Here is an 18,493-nt window from a genome sequence, read left to right as displayed (position 1 = left end):
TATGATCGATAACACTGGCACCCAGATTGCTCAGATAGGTATAATAACCTTCAGTTATGTCCAGTGGACTCCCATGCAGCGAATATAAATTTTGATGGTATATAAATTCTAAGAATTTAAGACCTTGTTGATTGTATTTGCTGTCCATCGAGGTATGGGGAGTTAGAAAGATCTCTTCCAGATCTAAACCGAAGGGATGAAAGAAACCTTCTGAAATTGCCCCAATTCGGGCATTAAAATCCCCGCAGATTAGAATATATGCTTGCAGGAACTTCTGATCTATCTGTTCCAGTAAAGATACTAAATCCGTCCATATCTTGGTAACGGTTACAGGGTTGTTAGACGGTGGAAAATATGTGTTTATGCAGAAGAAGGGGTCTCCAGTCTCTGTTTTTAATTGTACTGGGAGAAGATAGTTGTTTTGAGATTCCAATTTAACCAACTGGGATTCTTCGATTAATTCCAGCGATAAGAAGGACACCAGTCCACCACTACCTCTGCCCTTCTTGAATTTCTTTGTGGCTGGTAAGTAGAATGATTTGTAACCCCGCAGCAGTGGAGAATTGAGTTCATTAGTCCAAGTCTCCTGTAAGCAGACTATATCATATAGTTGGAGCGTCTCAATAAATTCTTTATCTGCCATCTTATTTTCCCAACCTGCCACGTTCCAGGAGATTATCTTTAACCCTTTATATTTTGTATCAAGTCATTTAGAGTAGTCCACAGAGGTTTTGGGAGAGTAATCTCTGGGCTTATTATTATCACCCTTGATCCAATATTTATCTTTAATATGGATCATGTGTTGTGTTCTCCAATTTTTCTGGTTGTGGGTATGTGTTTGCAGCCTGATGTTATTTGGGTACGTTACAAATTTGGGGAGCTCGTATCTCTGATTCCTCCAGCCTCTATTTTCCCCAGTGTTATATTCCAGCCATCTTTTACTTCCAGTCTTTGGAATCCAAGTGGAAATATTATGATGCCCTTGAGAGGACTTGTTTGGTGTTCTTATGAGTTCAAATAGTAGCCCTCTGTTGGAAAACCTATGTAATAGGGACCAGAAATTGTACCCTAACTCCGAACTCCGAAATGTGAGCTCGATGCTTCCCAATTGACCAAAAGAGGGTAGACATTTGCAAAAAACTCCTTTTCTTATGTCAAGGGCTGTTCCCAATATAGATTGAATATCAGTTAGGAGTTCTTTCCACGAACTTAATCTCCCTCCTGATTTTCTCACTAACCAGTTGTGGATGATCACTTGAAAGTCATTCGGTATTCTTTCCTTTGATCTAATCCTTTTCTTATAAAAAGGGTTGTATTTACTCCTTTTCCTTCTATTATCTTTATAGTTGTATTTTAGGGGATGTGATGGTTCACTGAGTTCCTCGGTTGCCTCCCATCTACGTTGCTGAACCATACGGGGAGACTGTTGGTGAAACTTGACTGAACCATCTTCTTCTGATGGAGTTTTCAGGGTTTGCTTAAAAATATTAGGTGGGCAGCTCATGTTTTCCACTATCAGTGGAGTAGAGGCCTTATCTGAATATTTATCAATTATTAAAAGTCTTGGGTCGGAGGGTGTGAGATTTAAAATGGAAACATCGTTATTGCTGAGAGCTTGCTCTTGGTTACCAACATAAGGGAATGTCTCTGAGTGCTTGTTCCAGTCTTCAAGTATATCTTTTAGTTGTTGAGTTGTTGTGTTTTGGTCGAAATCCTCCTTATGCCGAATATCTCTAACTGCTTGTTCTTTCTGTGGCACGGTGTCCTCCAAACCTTGAATAGTAAAATTTGTCTGAGGGGCTATCGTCAAAATTCCCAACTCTACGAGGGCAACTAAAGTTCCAATGGTAGCTTTCAGGCCAGAGACTTCCTGCTGCAGTTTATCCATGTTATGAAATTTTTTTTCCGTTGTCTGCTTAGTTAAAAAACATTGATCTCTTAAAATTTCCCATGGGGAAGGAGTTTCTTCCTCATTTTCTCCCAAAACTAAATTGCCTGAGTTTTCCTTTAAAGAATCTAGAGTTTCTTTACTTACTGTAAGTTGTGTTTGTCTACAAAATTGGAAAATGTCTTCTCTCAAATCAGGATCAGTGGGCCAGTTTGTTGGACTTTCGTTATAGGAATGCTTGTCTGAGTTTCTTCTATCTTCTAGATGATCACCTGTCTCAGTTATAAAACTGGTGCTGTCAAAGAAACCCAGACTCTCCATAGGTGTTAATTCTGGAGTTCTTTGGTCCAACTGCTGCTCTTTTACTTTTGCTGTAGGTTTATTACTTTTAATTATCCCACAATAGTCTAATATTGATTTTTGGATTAAATTAGGAGTTGAGCTGTTAATTATAGTACTACGGCTTTGAGCACGCGTGGTCACCATTTTGTGCCCGTCAGGTGAATTTCAAAGAGTGAAATATGCTTAAACAGCACTAATTTCTCTTCGCCTCCTAGCACTCTGTTCTGATTTCAATAAAAGATACTTTGGCAGCTGCAATGTTAAAGAAAGGAGTCAAGGCTTTGTAGGAGTGAGAGACTAATTAGTTTGTAATATGCAAGGGGGGTCGTGACGTCAAAGCTGTTAAAGGTCCATGTAGAATTACTCCTTCCAACTCACAAAAATGTTTCTACCCCCTTATATAGTTTATAATTCAGGTTTACTTCTGCTCTCGTGCTCCTACGAGTAAGAATTCAGTTTAGTGTTTTAGAACTCTTCTCTCTCCGTTGAAATTGCAGCTACATTGATGTTTATATTAATTAAGTGAGGTGCCGAGCCGCTGGGAAAAAGATAATAGAGAGTACCTGTGTATGTGCGCTGGAATTACGTCTATTCCACTACAGAGATGTACTTAAAAAGAAACTGAAGCTTCCTTGCTTCCTTGCGATACAATAAAGAAGCAGTCGATGTTTTCAGCTTGCTGTTCCTGTGTGTTCCCCTCCTCCAGGTCTCAACATAAACTGCTTTGTAGCTTATCTCTCCGGTTTCTCACTTTTCCTTTCAGATGTTTTCAAAAGCCCAGGGAAGATAGAGGAGTTGTCTTACTCCTATATTGAGTCCGTTCACTTTAGATAACTCACAATGGCCAAAGATATAAAATTAATATAGGAGCCGAGTAATCATTCAACCGACTCAGTCGCCATCTTGGCCCCTCCAACCCTTTTGTCCAAAAGCCTCCTTTTCCGCTTATGGGAACACCAGACAGAACAGGGGCTCATGGTGTGCTTCCTGGGGCGCTGCCCGACAGCAACACAGGAACTCTTCCACGGGAAGTAGATTCGGTAGGCACCACCAACCTAAGCCCAGCCCCAAGCCAGCTCAATCCTGACGCCAAGGGGTTACCAATCGGAGGCAGGCTACAGTTCTTCTGGAAGACATGGACAGCTTTCTCTACCGACCAGTGGGTGTTGGACACAGTAGAAAAGGGATACTCCCTGAACTTCTCCTGCATTCTCGCGGACAGGTGGTTGGCAGCCCCCATGGCGCGAGACCCCGAAAAGAGATAGAGAACCCTAGATGCCATAGCTCACCTCATCGACATAGGCGCTATAGAACAGGTGCCAATGAATCAGTGTGGGTCAGGGGTCTTCTCTGTCTTTTTTACTGTGCCCAAACGCAATGGCGATTTCAGGGCCATTTTTGACCTAAAATTCCTGAACCGGTTCATCCGGCCCAGGAAATTCAAAATGGAGACACTCAGGTCCATTGCGTAGGCAATTCAACCCGGGGACTTCCTTGCCTCAATAGACCTCACGGAAGCATATCTACATGTTCCGATTCTGCCCCAACATCGCCGCTTCCTGAGATTTGCCCACGGAGAACAGCAGTTTCAATACAAGGCTCTGCCGTTTGGCCTTTCCTCCGCTCCCAGAGTTTTCACAAAACTACTGGCAGCGGTGGTGGGGCACCTTCGCACTCAGGGGGTACACGTGTACCCCTATCTAGGCAATCTTCTCATCCGGGCCACCTCCCATCGGAGGGCGAGGCGGGGGGTGGAAGCACCATTGGCTTCTTGGAAAACCACGGTTTCATTATCAACTCGTCCAAGAGCCATCTATTGCCAACACAGAGGCTTCAACATCTAGGGGTGGTAATAGATACGGAGCAGGCCAAGTTGTTCCTGTCAGAAGACAGGATCTCCAAGCTCCAATGTCAACTGCTCACCTGCCTCACCAGCAGGCAGGTCCGGCTGAGCGATCTGGCCAAGCTCCAGGGCTCAATGGTAGCAGCGATGGACTCAGTACCCTGGGCGAGGTTTCACTCCAGAGCATTACAGTTGCTTCTCCTGCCCTTCCAGGACAAGATTGCTTGTCGGTGGAAGGGATTAATGCTTGTCCCCAAAGACAAGAGGGAATCCCTTCTGGTGGTGCCATCTACCCAACCTCCAGAAAGGTCTGCCCCTCAGGACTCCTTCAGTCACTGTTGTCACCACGGACGCCAGTCTCTCGGGATGGGTGGGCGACGTGTCGGACTCAGTTTGCACAAGGTACGTGGCTGGCACAGGAAAGGGTACACTCTATCAATTGGTTGGAGCTCCGGGCAGTCAGGCTGGCACTCCTACATTTGCTTCCTGTTCTACAACAAGCCCACATTTTGATACGCACCGACAACGTTTCTACGATGGCTCATTTGAACCGTCAGGGGGGAACGAAGTCGGGCTTCCTGCAAAGGGAAACCAGTCCCCTCTTCAGGTGGGCGGAAATGCATCTGGCATCCATTACAGCAGTTCACCTGAAGGGAACACTGAACATCCAAGTAGATTGGCTCAGCAGAGAGCAGGTACAGCAGAGCGAGTGGACTCTCCACAGGGAAGTTTTTCGGCAGTTGACTGAGAGATGGGGGACGCCATGCATGGATCTCTTTGCTTCCAAGGGGAATGCACAGGTCAACAGCTACATATCACGCTACTTGGAGTCCGGGGCTCAGGAGGCGCTTACCCTGGCCCCGGGGTCTGCTATATGCCTTCCCCCCCCCCACTCTTGACCAGGTTCTTGCGCCGGCTCAGGGCCCTCCGAGTGCAGGCAGTGGTGATAGCTCCCTACTGGCCCAGACGTCCGTGGTTCTCCGATCTGGTGGACCTCAGCTCTGAACCCCCTTGGAGGCTCCCTCGGAGACAGCACCTTCTCTCTCAGGGACCCCTGCTCCACCCCGATCCAGACTGGTTTCGACTCCATGTGTGGAGATTGAGCGGCAAGCTCTAAAGAGGGAAGGTCTCTCAGAGGCAGTGATAGGCACCATTTTGGCCTCATGCAGGCCCTCCATGTAGAGAATCTATGAGACCACATGGAAGGCTTTCAATTGGTGGTGCAGACGTAATCAACTATTGCACAGTGAATGCCACCTTGGGATTATCCTAGATTTCTTACAAGAGGGTCTGGATCAGGGGTTGGCCGCTAGCACGCTGAAATGCCAGGCGGTGCTCAGTACTGTGTTCTCCCCACCAGGGGGTGGCCTTTTATCATCTCACCCCAAAGTAAAACTTTTTTTGAGGGGAGTGTCGGCACTTTCTCCCCCCACTCTGCATAGGTTTTCCTCTTGGGACCTGCCATTGGTCCTTAGAGCTCTCTGCTCTCCACCATTTGAACCAGCTCGTACTTCGTCTATCAAGCTGCTCACCCTTAAGATGTTCTTGGTGGCTGTGATGTCTGCCCGACGGGTAGGAGGGCTCTATCAGCCCGGGAGGAGCTTTGCATGTTTCACACAGACAAAGTGGTGCTTCACCCAGATCCCACCTTTTTACCTAAGGTGAATTCTGTATTTCACAGAGGGCAGGAGATTTCCTTGCCCAACTTCTGTCCACACCCTGTTCATCCCAGAGAAAAGGAATGGCATAAACTAGATGTCAAGTGGATCCTCAGGATCTATCTAGACAGGACTGAATCCGTCCGGAGAATGGTCCCTCTTTGTTTCCTTCAAAAAGGGGGCACAGGGATGGAAGGTGTCACGTTCCATGATCAGCAGATGGGTAAGGGAGTGTGTGGCCATGGCCTATCGGGCGACCAACAGGTCTCCTCCCAGTGACATCACTGTTCACTCAGTCCGGGGAGCAGCTGCCATGGCTGCGCTCCACAGGGAGGCTTCCCTGGAGGACATCTGTAAGGCAGCTACATGGGCACAGCCTTCCACCTTCATAAGGCATTATAAGGTGGATAAGTTCGCCTCTGCTGATGCAGCTTTTAGCAGGAGGGTCCTTCAAAGAGTAGTGGCCTAGCCCTGCATCCCCCGCTAGGGATGTGGGGTTCACTGCTTCGGTACATCCCATTCCTGTATGCTCCACGACCCACTGACCGAGAACGGAAAGTTGGACTTACCGTGAAGTTCCTTCTGGTCAGTGGGGAGTGAAGCATACAGCCCCACCCTGCAGGGGTGGCTAGGCCAGGGGTGGGACGGATCTCCTCTCCGAGGTCCATAAGCGATTCACGTTTGTGCGGAAACCTGGATAGTGCAGAGAGGGCCTCCCATGACAATATCCTGCACTGTCTCCTAATGTTCCACGTTCTTTTACTGTCTATGTTTTGCATGTTGCGTAGTTTTTTCAAGATTTACAGGTGGTCAACCTCACCGGGTCAGCTTTTATCATGACTGGCAGTTAGAGGGTGGTTCCCTCCCCCTTATGGATGACCGCCAACTGACACTTTGTTTCCGTTTGACCCTGCCTGCAGGAGGAGTTAACCCATTCTTGTATGCTCCACTCCCCACTGACCAGAAGGACACTTCACGGTAGTCCAACTTTCTGTTTTTTTCTGTCTTTTTAGACTTTGAACTCTCTATTCTCTCTGACTGTTTTGTGTATCACCATAAAAATTGAGAGGGTTGTTAAGCAAGCGTTTCTGAGTTCAGGACTATAAGTTTTGTGAGGTTTTGTTTTGAAATGAGCTTATGGAAAGCATCAGAATGGCATGCGGGTATTTTCAATTTAACATTGCAGAATGTGAAAAATCCACACTGGCTATAATATACAGCCACTCTTGTGGCTATAATATACAGCCACTCTTGTGGCTGTATAATATACCCCGACAAATAAGGTGTTCTAGATCTCCACAAACAACCGGGGCATATCTGTTTATGGACACTTCTACTGAATACTATTGGCATTTTCAATTATTTGCTATGTGTAATACGGATGTCCTTGGTCAGAGTGGTGAGTAAGGTTTGGGATTTGGCAAAAGCTTTGAATTTTGCAGACCCATTAAACAAAATAAAATAATCAGGAAAACAGTTTCAGATATATTGTACAAAACAGCATTCTAACCACTGCCCCTAGATTTCAGATGGTAAATAAGAAATCATTCATATTTAAAGGTTTAACATCTTAGTTTCTGTAGACCTTGCCCTACCCTGCTTCTTTATCTTGTCCGGTGTTGGTAATTCCCAGCAAGAGTTAATCTGCAGATTTTGTTTGGTTTGTAGAAGGTTGCTGATTCATAGGGTTGCCATAAGTCGTAATCGACTGGAAGGCATATAACAACAACAACAGAAAAACATACTACGTTGTATCTAACAAGTATAGTAATTTTGCAATGAGTTGGCCAATTTAAAAAAGCAAATAATAATCTCCACTTGAGCCCAAAGCTGTAGGCTGATATTAATGTTGACTTATTTTCAACATCTGAAAACCAAACCATCAAGATTGCGTTCTTATTTAGTAAAACAAGGGGAATTGCTGTTCTCAAGTTAAGGTTTAACTTAGTTAACTAACAAAGGTTAGTTCTCTTTTAGGTAAGATGACAGAAATGGGTCACAGCATAACAAACTAGTACTAGCTATAAGGACATGAGTCCAGCTGGACTCATCCATCATCATGTTTCCCATAGAACCCAGCCAAATACTTTTGGGAAACCCACAAATAGTCATTAAGTCAGTGGCCATCCCCTACTGTTTCTTACCCTCTTGCCTAAATAATATTGAGGCAGCATTACTCTACATTAAAGCACTCTAATTTTTAAAGGTAAGTAGCTTATCAGATTGTTTATATGACTGCCTAAAGGAAACATTTGGGAATGCAGTTGTCTTTAAGTATTACTGGAGTTACTATGTCCTTGACATTCTCGATATTTGCCAGGAAGTAAAGAATGCCGATGAAACTCTGTTAATGGCAAACTGTGTCTACTAAGTGATTGAGACTTTTCTGTGTACCTGTTCAGTACAAGTTCATGGAAACTATTTAATCTCTGTGTTCCATTGATAACCGCCCGAAAATGTCCATTAAGAAAGCTGCAATCTAGATACATTGAAATCAGTAGGTTTGTTCTTCATTTCAGTTTTGATATGTACTTCATAGAATAGCGGAGTTGGAAGGGTCCTATAAGGCCATCAAGTCCAACCCCCTGCTCAATGCAGGAATCCAAATCAAAGCATTCCCGACAGATGGCTGTCCAGCTGCCTCTTGAATGCCTCCATTCACTTGTTGTGGCCTTACTGACACATTTCTGCATGTGGCTGTGTTGGCACTAGCTAATATGAAAACTTGTAAATATAAAATATCTTAGATAGTTTAGAACGCATTGACATGAACACATTGAAGGTTGTCCATAGTAAGAGTATTAAGGATATGTTCTTAAATTCCTATTTTATATTTATAAGATGTTAGAGTTTGAACTGTAAACTGGTTTACTAAATTATTACATAATCTAAATGTAGATCTTATTTAGGATAGCCTTGTATTTAATTTCATACATATTGCTGTGTTACCCACTTACCTCTAGCCTCATCCTAATCAAACATGCAACTTTATTTTTACTGCTACAAGTCCTAAGGGTAGCATTTTCATCTTGGTACTAGTTTGCTTACACAACACACAGACTGTGGTATTCTCCTCCTAGCTGAAACAGGTTGTGGAGAAGGATCTGGGCATACCTGACTGATTTGTTGAAGGGGGAGGAAGAAGCTGGGAATAGTGGTTCATGACGTAACTAATGCAAGATGAAGCACATATGGCTGGTCATTTGTTTTTCCCAGTGGAGTGGAGGAGAGAGCACAGAAAGGTAGTAGGGAGAAGTAAAGGGTGGACATTTGAGTGATAAGTAAAAAAAAACCCACAGCAGGAGAGAAGGATAACTAAATAACTGCAGATGCCTTGGTTTTAAAATAAATGGTATGTGACTTTACTGTTAAACTTAATATAGCATATTTTGCTGCTTGAAGCAGAGGTATTTTGTTGCTTATGAGTAGCAATATATTTGAGCCCTACAAGTACAATAGTTCTCTAGATAGCAGGTGTGGTCAGGAAGCTGGAAATGGCAGTGTAGTAGTGACCTCCCTTCTGAGTGGTTTATGTAACTTTATGGTTGGGACAACAAGAAGAAAAATCAGCATGTTAAGTTACATTTTGCAACCTTGAAACCAAATGAGGGCTGCTATTCAAAACATCTTCCTGTAAATATTAGATCAGTGGTTCTTAACCATCTAAATCATTGTGGTCAAAAGTAAAACCTGGATCCTTGTTAGAGGGATGAGGTTTTTGAAGGGCAAGCACCAGCATGCTAGCAACTGGGGTGTGTGCATTTCTATCTTGAGAGATAGGAACAGTTGAAGGGACTTTTTAGGAGGTAGAAGGATGGAAGATAAAAATGAAGATGGAGGTTGCCTTTTTATTGCATCATACCAGTGGTCTATCTTGGCCTAGAGTTGTAATATTTTGGGAAATGTTGAAGCCATGGAGAAACCCCTTCCTTCTTTTTAGTAGAAAAATGGAAATTTGGGAGGAAATTGAAAAATATGCAATACATTTTTAGCACTCTTTACAAATTGAAAGTCACCTTATTACTTTAGCAACATAAAATGTCTTAATGGCAAACCGTTGTACATAAATTATTGAATTTATTTGAAAGCAGTTTATTCAGATAACTATGAATTTAATTTACTTTTTGTTTTTTGTTAGAAATGGAGCTACAAGCTCCTGAACTATAAGGAACCTAGCATGTCTTTTGTTTGTTCAGTGTGTGAGCTGCAGGCAAAAAAATCCATAAAAACAGGAGAAACCTTTAATGTAGTCTTCCTATAGATATAGATATAGATATATATTTGTAAGTGTCACACTGTGCTCAAGCACGGGCGGGGGGTGCAGGAGGAAAATGAGATGGCAATGGTGAGTTGTAGCCCAGCCATGCTGGGCTCAAGGCAGGGGTAGGGGAGGACATCAGGGAAAGCAAGCGAGTGCATAGTAGTCCTACTGTGCTGGGCACATGGCTGTGGGGAAGGAAGGGCAACAAATGCAAGCACCAAAACCCAGTGGCAAATGGTGCACCCCGACCCAGCCACACTGGGCTCAAGGCTGATGGGGTGGAAAGGAAGAGCAAGGAAGCTAAGCAGTGCTCCACAGTCCAGCCAGAGTAGAGGGAAAGAAAGGGCAAGGAAGGCAAGTAGTGCACTGCCATCTAGCCACGCTGGGCTCAAGGCCAGGGGTGAAAAGAAAGGGCAAGGAAGGCAAGCAGCGAGCGATCCCTTGAACGACCCACAGAACTGCTGCATGGGAGGCCTTGGCAGTGTTACTGCGAGGCCTCCCATTTCTCAGCAGGTGAGATGGGGGGAGGTGCCTTGGCAACCGGGGAGGGGGTTGGCATGCAAAGCACAAAGGGGTGGAGCTCCTAATAATAAAAAAAGTATTCTGGAAAATATGTCTCCTTTAGGCCTCCACAGAGTCAACCAGACATAAAGCACTCATTTCCATAAAAAGGGCTGGAAGAAAACCAAGTCTCATTTAATACTACATGAAGTTTAATCATTCTCATTTTCTAAGCTATCACTATCCATTTCTGCTTCATATTTGTTGTCATATATATTGAGGATGCATTTATCAAGCAAGTCTTTAAAACTGAAGGCTTGCTCAGATTGAAAGAAACTTCTATACCTTTTCACATGTCATAAAAAGGTAAAGGTGTCCCCACACTTGTAGTATGAGTCGTTTCCGACTCTTAGGGTGACGTCTTGTGACATTTACTAGGCAGACCGTATATATGGGGTGGGATTGCCAGTTCCTTCCCCGGCCTTTCTTTACCCCCCAGCATATGCTGGGTACTCTACTCATTTTACTGACCATGGATGGATGGAAGGCTGAGTGGACCTTGACCCCTTTTACCAGAGATTCGACTTCCTCCTTCCGTTGGAATCGAACTCCGGCCGTGAGCAGAGCTTCTGCTGCGTTACCGCCGCTTACCACTCTGCGCCACATGTCATAGTACAACATTTTTCAGGGCTTTGGGGAAAATGGGGGGGGGAAGCTCCTGAATATTTCCCCTTTTTTCCAGGTCTTCACATCTCGCAGGTATCAGGGAGAGATCTTTCCAAGAATCTTTATCTAATCCTTCAAGTGAAGACTGCTTGAGACCTTGGGTTTGCAAGGAACGTGGTCAGCCACTGAGCTAGTAGATCAGGTGGTGAGGGCTATATTTAGAAATGAATACTTAGTTCTTCCAGTACCATCCACCATCTAAATGAGTGCTGTTTTTTTCCCAGTTATGGGTATGACTCCTGGGTGTCTAATAGCTGTGGTTGCCCATCATTTAAGTGAACTAATTCAGTGCTATAAAGAAATCAAATGCATCTCTAGTATTACTGACAAATAGTGTATAATGTTGTTTTCTGTCACTTAAAGCAATGTTTCCCAACTTGTGTGTCACAACTTGCAAATGGGTTACAGAGCCTGTGCCAGTGGGTCATGGGCTTTTTAAGTAAACCCAAATTAATTATTGCTTTTAATCCTAAACTGGTATGATGAATACATATTACAACTTCTTGTTTTGTTGGCATATTATAATGCTGTGTTGACACTTGTAGCTGAACATTGGAAAGGCTCAAGTCTTACATTTTAACACTTAGGAACTGCTCTCTGGTGGCTGGCCGTAAATCTGGCGATGGTTTGCCACAAGGTGATTGTGAAGGGAGTTGTTTTGAGTGACTATTACAGGTTGATGCTCAGGTGCCGACATGCCACATTAATAGGCATTAAGTAAAATTTTGCTTGGATGCCTCAAATAATGGTTATGAAATAGAAAAACGTGCAGTTAAAATTCATAAAGCTGACAGTTGCTGAAGACCTAAGGTCAAAAATTCATGTGACAATAAATCAATGGGTCACTACACCAATGTGAATTTGTACTTGTGGATTGTCATTCCAGAAAGGTTGGGAAACACTTATTCAAAGGAATGCTAAACTTTTCCCAGTTATTAGTCTCTTAAATTAACTGGGAGAAGTTGTGCATTCCTCCTTATCCTTCCACCTCCTTGCTAGTCAGCCACTTTTCTAGGGTCTTGTCTAGCTTATGGGCTTGTGTTTCATCCACCTAAAACAACAAATTTGTGTACTAAAAGCAACTTATGTAATTGTTTTCCTGTGTGATATATAAAGCAAATTTACAAAACATTTGCTAGACTACCTACTTCCTTGGCTGCTCTCTAGTTACTGTGTAACTTTAGTTGTCATAGTGTTTTTTTGCACAGCAATATAGTACTTTGAACCTCCTAAAGTTATGTATGTCAGAAAGTATTCTCTTATGAGTTGAAACACATAGCTTTTTTACTTCTCATCTGGGTTAATACAATGTCTCCCTTGTCTTCTAGGAGGTATATGTAAGGGAACCCATTGAAAAGGAAGTAGAGCCACACTTGTTGCCAGGTAATATTATGTAGATAATTCCGGAGAATCATATTAATTTTGTACTTGCTATATTTTATGCAACATATAATCAGCTCCAAATAAAACGTGTATCCAGAATTGTCCAACTGCATATTCTTTTTGAAGGATGCTTCCACAATTTCTATAACGGATTGAGAAATTGGAGAGAGGCAATACTGCTGTGAAAGGGACAGTTGCTTTCAGACACTCTCATCTTTCTTTTTTAAGAGATAAGGAAGACTGGCTTGATATATTCTCAAGTACTGGGAGGAGCTATAACCCTTTAATGCATGACGTCACAGGTGGGAAAGTTTAAACCTTTGTTGCGAAGGCATCTTCTGTGGCAATACAAACTCCTGCCAACCAAGAATAGCTTAGAAGTTTGCAGGATGATCTACAGCAGAGGTTGCCAACTTTTGTTTGGCCCGTGGGCACATATGGAATTGTGAGAGAGCCATGGGTTGCCATGGTGGGCATGGCTATTCCCAAAAACATCATTTCACATAGGGCAAACACTCTCTCTTTCTCAGGGCCCAGACCAAAACACAGAATGGCCTTAGAGATCAAACTGAGCCAGAGAGACAATCCCAGTGGGAAAATACAGATATGATCCATTACTTCCTCTCTGTTGGGTTGTTTCACTCTCTTCTCCCCCTGCCCTTTACATTGGGCCTGGCTGCTTCCACTTAATCATTTTCTGTCTATTTCAACATTGTTACAGGTGCTTTTCCTTCTTCCTGATCAGCTGCTCAGGTGCTGCAGTCAGTTTCAAAGTTCAGAGGTGAGAGAGGAAGTGGGAAAGAGCAACATGTGTCTTACTTTCCTCCCTCACCTCTATGTACTTTTCAAAGATGGGCAGGTCTAGTCCTGTTCTCAGCCTGGAAAAGCTCATAAAGTTGAAAAAGAGTCCTTTCCTTTTTCACTTCCTCCCTCATCTCCAAGTACTTACCAATGTTGTGATCACTCCCTTCTGAAGAGAGGGAAAGGTGGGACTACAGAAGCCTCATGGGTGCTGGGAAAGGCATTGTGGGTGCAGTTGTCCACATGGGTGATACAATAGCTAGGAGAACTCCTCCATGGCTGCAACGATTTCTTCAGGAACTGACTATAGAATCTGAGTGCAAGTGCTACTTTCTTTGTTTTGTTTTAGGAGAATGTCAGCAAGCGTGGGGGAGGAGTATGTAGAATGAAGATTGTTTCATAGGTCAGCTTCTCATTCCTGCATGAGGAGATGCATATGCTAGAAATCTCCTTCTGTGTAGCTATTAGGTGTAAGAACCCTGTTTGCTTGCATCTGGCCATCTTGCTTCTAGTGAGAAGAACATTTTTCAGTTTGGTAAAAACTTAAGTGGGTGTTGTAATTTGGATTTAAAGATGGGTCCCAGATGTAGAAAAGTTGATGACTGCTACATTGCCACTCATCTAAGGGCAGGTATGGGGGATCTATGACCATCCAGAAATTGTTGGACTCAAATTCCCATCAGCCCCAGCCAGCATGGCCAATGGTCAGGAATGATGGCGTTGTAGTCCATGAACATCTGAAGGGCCACAGGTTCCCCATTCCTATCAAAGGGAGTCCAATAAAAGGTCCATAGCATGGGAAGCTATTGGGAAATGGCTATATGTTGAACAAGCTTAAGGAATTAATATTCTTTAGCATCCTTACTGCTGTTTCTACAGGGCTGGTAACTTAATATTATCTCACATTTCCCAGTCATGTAATACAGTTGCGTAGTGCAGAGCATTCTTGGAATTTGTTTTTGCTTGCTTTCAGATAAGGTTAATTGTGCCATGGAATTTAGTCCTGAAAGTGAATTTAAAGGACACCAAGAGCTCTCCAGTTTCGAGCAATAATACTTAAAGCAGAAGTTAATGTAAATACCTTATATATGTAGTTCTTAATGTATTGCATTCTACAACAAAGTGTTCAAGTGAAAACATTTGAGAATCTTTGTGTTTAAGAACCTGAATAGTTCACTACACTATATTAAGCATGTTAATTTCCATCAGGTGAACTGCTGCTTTGTGAGGCAAACATGGTTTTGAAATACACACAAGATGATGGATCAAATCGTGGCACTTATGGGAAACTTATATGCACAAACTTCAAGATTTCATTCCTTGGTGAAGAATCTGCTTTGGAGGATGATGTAAGAAACCAAATTTAACCTTAGGCCATATTGTGAGTGTATGCTCTTCATTACACAGTGACAGGGTACTTCATTATCTGCTGATCTTTGTAATGTAAGGGGAAATGTTTAGAGTATCCAAATCAATGCAGGTATCCAAATCAAAGTATTCCCGACAGATGGCTGTCCAGCTGCCTCTTGAATGCCTCCAGTGTTAAAGAGCCCCCTACCTCTCTAGGTAATTGGTTTCATTGTCGTATGGCTCTAACAGTTAGGAGGTTTATCCTGATGTCCAGTCAAAATCTGGCTTCCTGCAACTTGAGCCCATTATTCTGTGTCCTGCACTCTGGGATCATTGAGAAGAGATCCCGGCCCTCCTCTGTGTGGCAACCTTTCATGTACTTGAAGAGTGCTATCATATCTCCCCTCAGTCTTCTCCAGGTTAAACATGCCCAGTTCTTTCAGTCTCTCCTCATAGGGCTTTGTTTCCAGTCCCCTAATCATCCTTGTTGCCCTCCTCTGAACCTGTTCCAGTTTGTCTGCATCCTTCTTGAATTGCGGAGACCAGAACTGGACGCAGTATTCAAGATGAGGCCTAACCAGTGCTGAATAGAGGGGAACTAGTACTTCATGCGATTTGGAAACTATACTTCTGTTAATGCAGCCTAATGTAACATTTGCCTTTTTTGCAGCCACATCACACTGTTGGCTCATATTCAACTTGTGATGCATAACAATTCCAAGATCCTTCTCGCATGTTTTATTGCTGAGCCAAGTACAGTAGGGCCCCGCTTATATGGCGGGTTCCGTTCCAGACCCCCGCCATAAAGTGGAACCCCATTGACTTTAATGGGCCGCGTCGTGCGAAAATGAAGCCAAAATGTTGCAAAAGAGAAAAAAATAGCTTTTAAATTAAAAACGAAAGCCGCCGCATCAGCGGAACACCTTAAAGTGGAATGCCGTAAAGCGGGGCCCTACTGTATTGTCCATCTTATAACTTTGCATTTATCCCTGTTGAATTTTATTGTTTTCAGCCCAGTGCTCCAGCCTATCAAGGTCCCTCGTCGTTTCTGTCTTCCACAGTATTAGCTGTGCCCCCCAGTTTTGTATCATCTGCAACTTTGATAAGCATGCTCTGTACCTCCTCATCCAAGTTGTTAATAAAAATGTTGAAGAGCACTGGGCCCAGGACCGATCCCTGTGGTACCCCAGTTTGAGAAGGAACCATTGATAAGCACCCTTTGAGTATGATCCTGGAGCCAACTGTGGATCCACCTGATAGTTGTTCCATCCAGCTGACATTTAGTTAGCTTGCTAATCAGAATATCATGGGGCACTTTGTCAAAAGCTTTGCTGAAGTCGAGATATATTATGTCCACAGCATTCCCACAGTCACAAGGGAGGTTACCCGATCAAAAAATGAGATAAGATTAGTTTGGCAGGATTTGTTCTTCATAAATCCATGTTGGCTCCTCGTAATCACTGCATTGTTTTCAAGGTGTTTACAGATTGACTGCTTTATAATCTGCTTCAGAGTTTCTTCAGGGATTGATGACCGGTCTGTAGTTCCCCGGTTCCTCCTTTTTGCCCTTTTTGAAGATAGGGACAACATTAGCTCTCCTCCAGTCATCTGGCACTTCACCAGTCCTCCATGATTTTGCAAAGATAATAGAGAGCGGTTCTGAGAGTTCTTCAGCCAGTTCCTTCAATACGCCAGGATGCAGTTTATCGGGCCCTGCCGATTTGAACTTGTTCAAAGTGATTAGGTATTCATTCCTTGACCGTTTGTCTATCAATCTCAAGCGCCAATCCTGCCCCTTCTACTTCATGTTTCCCCAGGAGGGTCATAGACCCTTTTTTGGGAGAAGACTGAGGCAAAGTAGGAATTGAGCACTTCTGCCTTTTCTTTGTCATCTGTTATCATTTTGCCATCCTCACTGAGTAGCTTTGCCACCATTTCTTTTCTCTGTCTTTTACTGCGGACGTACCTGAAGAAAGCTTTTTTGTTGCTTTTAGCATCCCTCACTAACCTCAGCTTATTCTCAGCTTTAGTCTTCTGGACGTCATCCCTGCAATTCCGTGATCCCTGCCTGTACTCTTCCTTTGTGTCCTGGCCTTCTTTCCACTTCCTGCATGCGTCCTTTTTTTTGTTTTCAGGTCATCTCTAAGCTTTTTGTGAAGCCACATTGATTTCTTCTGCTGTTTTCCTCTTTTTTTGCCTTGTTGGAATTGCTTGCCATTGCTCTTTTAGAATTTCCTTTTTTAGAATATATTTATATATATATATAGACACACAAGTAGACAGTGCCCTGGTTCACCTGTCACTTTGTAGTTAAACTAAACTGTAGTTTAAAGGTGAATATGTCGCATGCTGGTGCATGCTGCTGAAATCGCAGGTGCCTCGCTCCTTCTGGGAGCTGTGCCATGGCTTGGTTTAGCTTTCCAGACAAACCTGGGCTTATGATTTGTTTCTCTTTTTTCATAGCATAAGCTGTAACCTTGGCTTTTGGCTTACCACTCGTGATTAATTTAGGGAAAACAAACCACAAGCCCAGGTTTGGTAGGAGTAGAAGATGAGTAGAGCAGAGCACCTGTGATTTCAGCAGTTTTCACTAGCACACTGCTTGTTCACTCTTTAAGCCATATTCAGCTGTAGTTTAAAGTGAAGTATGAGTGAGGCTAGTGTTGGATTTTACCCAAAGAGTATTGAGTGCCGCTGTTCTTATTTATAAATGGTCACCTGAAAGGGGCAGAGCATTTGGTCACCAATCTGAGGGAAGAGTAAATATAGCAAAACAATGTACAAGGAGAATGGGATAGAAAAAATCCAGTTCCTAAGTTTGATTATTCTACTCTTAACAGTGCAGGGGTTTACAACTAAAGACAAAGTTGCCAATTATAAGCAAACTCAGAGTTAAATCAAATGATAAAAGAGAATTTTAAAAAGTTAAACGCTGATTATGGTGTTAGCAGTAGCTGGTCAGCAAATCTAACAGTTGGCTAGTAAAGACAGAGAATCTGCAACAGTTTGAAAACTTCTAGAAATAGAACATAAGGGGCTATAGGGATTTCTCTTGGAAGAGTTCCAGAGCATTGGAGCTGTTAGTGGAGATCTATCTATATGGAGGTTAGATTGGTAACTCTGAGTAGGGCCTTTTCAGACAGTTAACAATTGAGATCGAAGATGTATAGAACATTAAAGGTAAGAGACAGCACTTTGAATTGGGCGAAGAAACAAATTGGCAGGTATTGCAGATGCTTCAAAATAGGTCACACATGAGAATGTTGGTCCAACTTGATTTCAGGCAAAGGTTCAAGAACTTCACCTGTTTTTAATGAAAAGGAGAAACAGAACTTGCTGTAATTGGAACATGTTGACACAACACAGTCTTGTATCCCCTGACAACTTCTCCCAGCAATTTCGTGTAGATGTCAAATATCACGGGAGAAAATATTGAATCCTGAGGCATAACTCTCTTGAGAAGGAACAGATTTCCATGTACCACCTTCTGAAGGCTACCTTCCAGGAGGAAGAAGCAGAACCATTGCAAATGGTATCATCAATCTTGTAAAGCAGTCTAGAAGGATACTGTGGTGGCTGATACAGAAGCCACTGAGACGTCCAACAGAATCAAGAGGGACATACTCCCTCTGTCTTTCTACTAGCAAAAGTCATTCACCATGGAGACCCAAAGCAGTACCACAAACCAGGCCTGAAACTAGACTTGCTAGATAACATTTTGTCCGAGTGCCTGGGGCTGG

The 18,493-nt window shown here is 43.2% G+C and overlaps 3 protein-coding genes across 5 annotated transcripts in view; 1 reads left to right on the top strand and 2 right to left on the bottom strand.

The window, feature by feature from the left end:
* SUB1 (SUB1 regulator of transcription) overlaps nt 1–18,493 on the bottom strand; it is a 414,045-nt gene that overhangs the window by 116,496 nt on the left and 279,056 nt on the right. The gene's annotated exons all lie outside the window — the stretch shown is intronic.
* The window catches only part of LOC133379782 (rRNA/tRNA 2'-O-methyltransferase fibrillarin-like protein 1), a 111,677-nt gene that overhangs the window by 33,084 nt on the left and 60,100 nt on the right, over nt 1–18,493 (bottom strand). Inside the window, exon 3 of one of the 2 annotated variants that reach the window (XM_061615729.1) lies at nt 17,456–18,057. The exons of the other annotated variant lie outside the window; for it this stretch is intronic. Within the exon in view, the coding sequence (XP_061471713.1) occupies nt 18,054–18,057 (4 nt within the window). The 3' untranslated portion in view covers nt 17,456–18,053. Of the gene's footprint in view, nt 1–17,455; nt 18,058–18,493 lie in introns of those variants that run through there. 2 annotated transcript variants of the gene reach the window in all.
* Nucleotides 1–18,493, top strand: part of MTMR12 (myotubularin related protein 12) — a 71,725-nt gene that overhangs the window by 15,350 nt on the left and 37,882 nt on the right. The window contains exons 2-3 of one of the 2 annotated variants that reach the window (XM_061615671.1): nt 12,548–12,602; nt 14,613–14,752. The exons of the other annotated variant lie outside the window; for it this stretch is intronic. Coding sequence (XP_061471655.1) covers nt 12,548–12,602; nt 14,613–14,752 — 195 coding nt within the window. The remainder of the gene's footprint in view (nt 1–12,547; nt 12,603–14,612; nt 14,753–18,493) is intronic. 2 annotated transcript variants of the gene reach the window in all.

The sequence above is a fragment of the Rhineura floridana genome, chromosome 1, assembly GCF_030035675.1.
Source record: "Rhineura floridana isolate rRhiFlo1 chromosome 1, rRhiFlo1.hap2, whole genome shotgun sequence".
In the NCBI taxonomy this organism is placed as follows: Eukaryota; Metazoa; Chordata; class Lepidosauria; order Squamata; family Rhineuridae; genus Rhineura; species Rhineura floridana.
The sequence above is the reverse complement of the archived record's forward strand: the minus strand, read 5'-3'. Positions and strand labels throughout refer to the sequence as shown.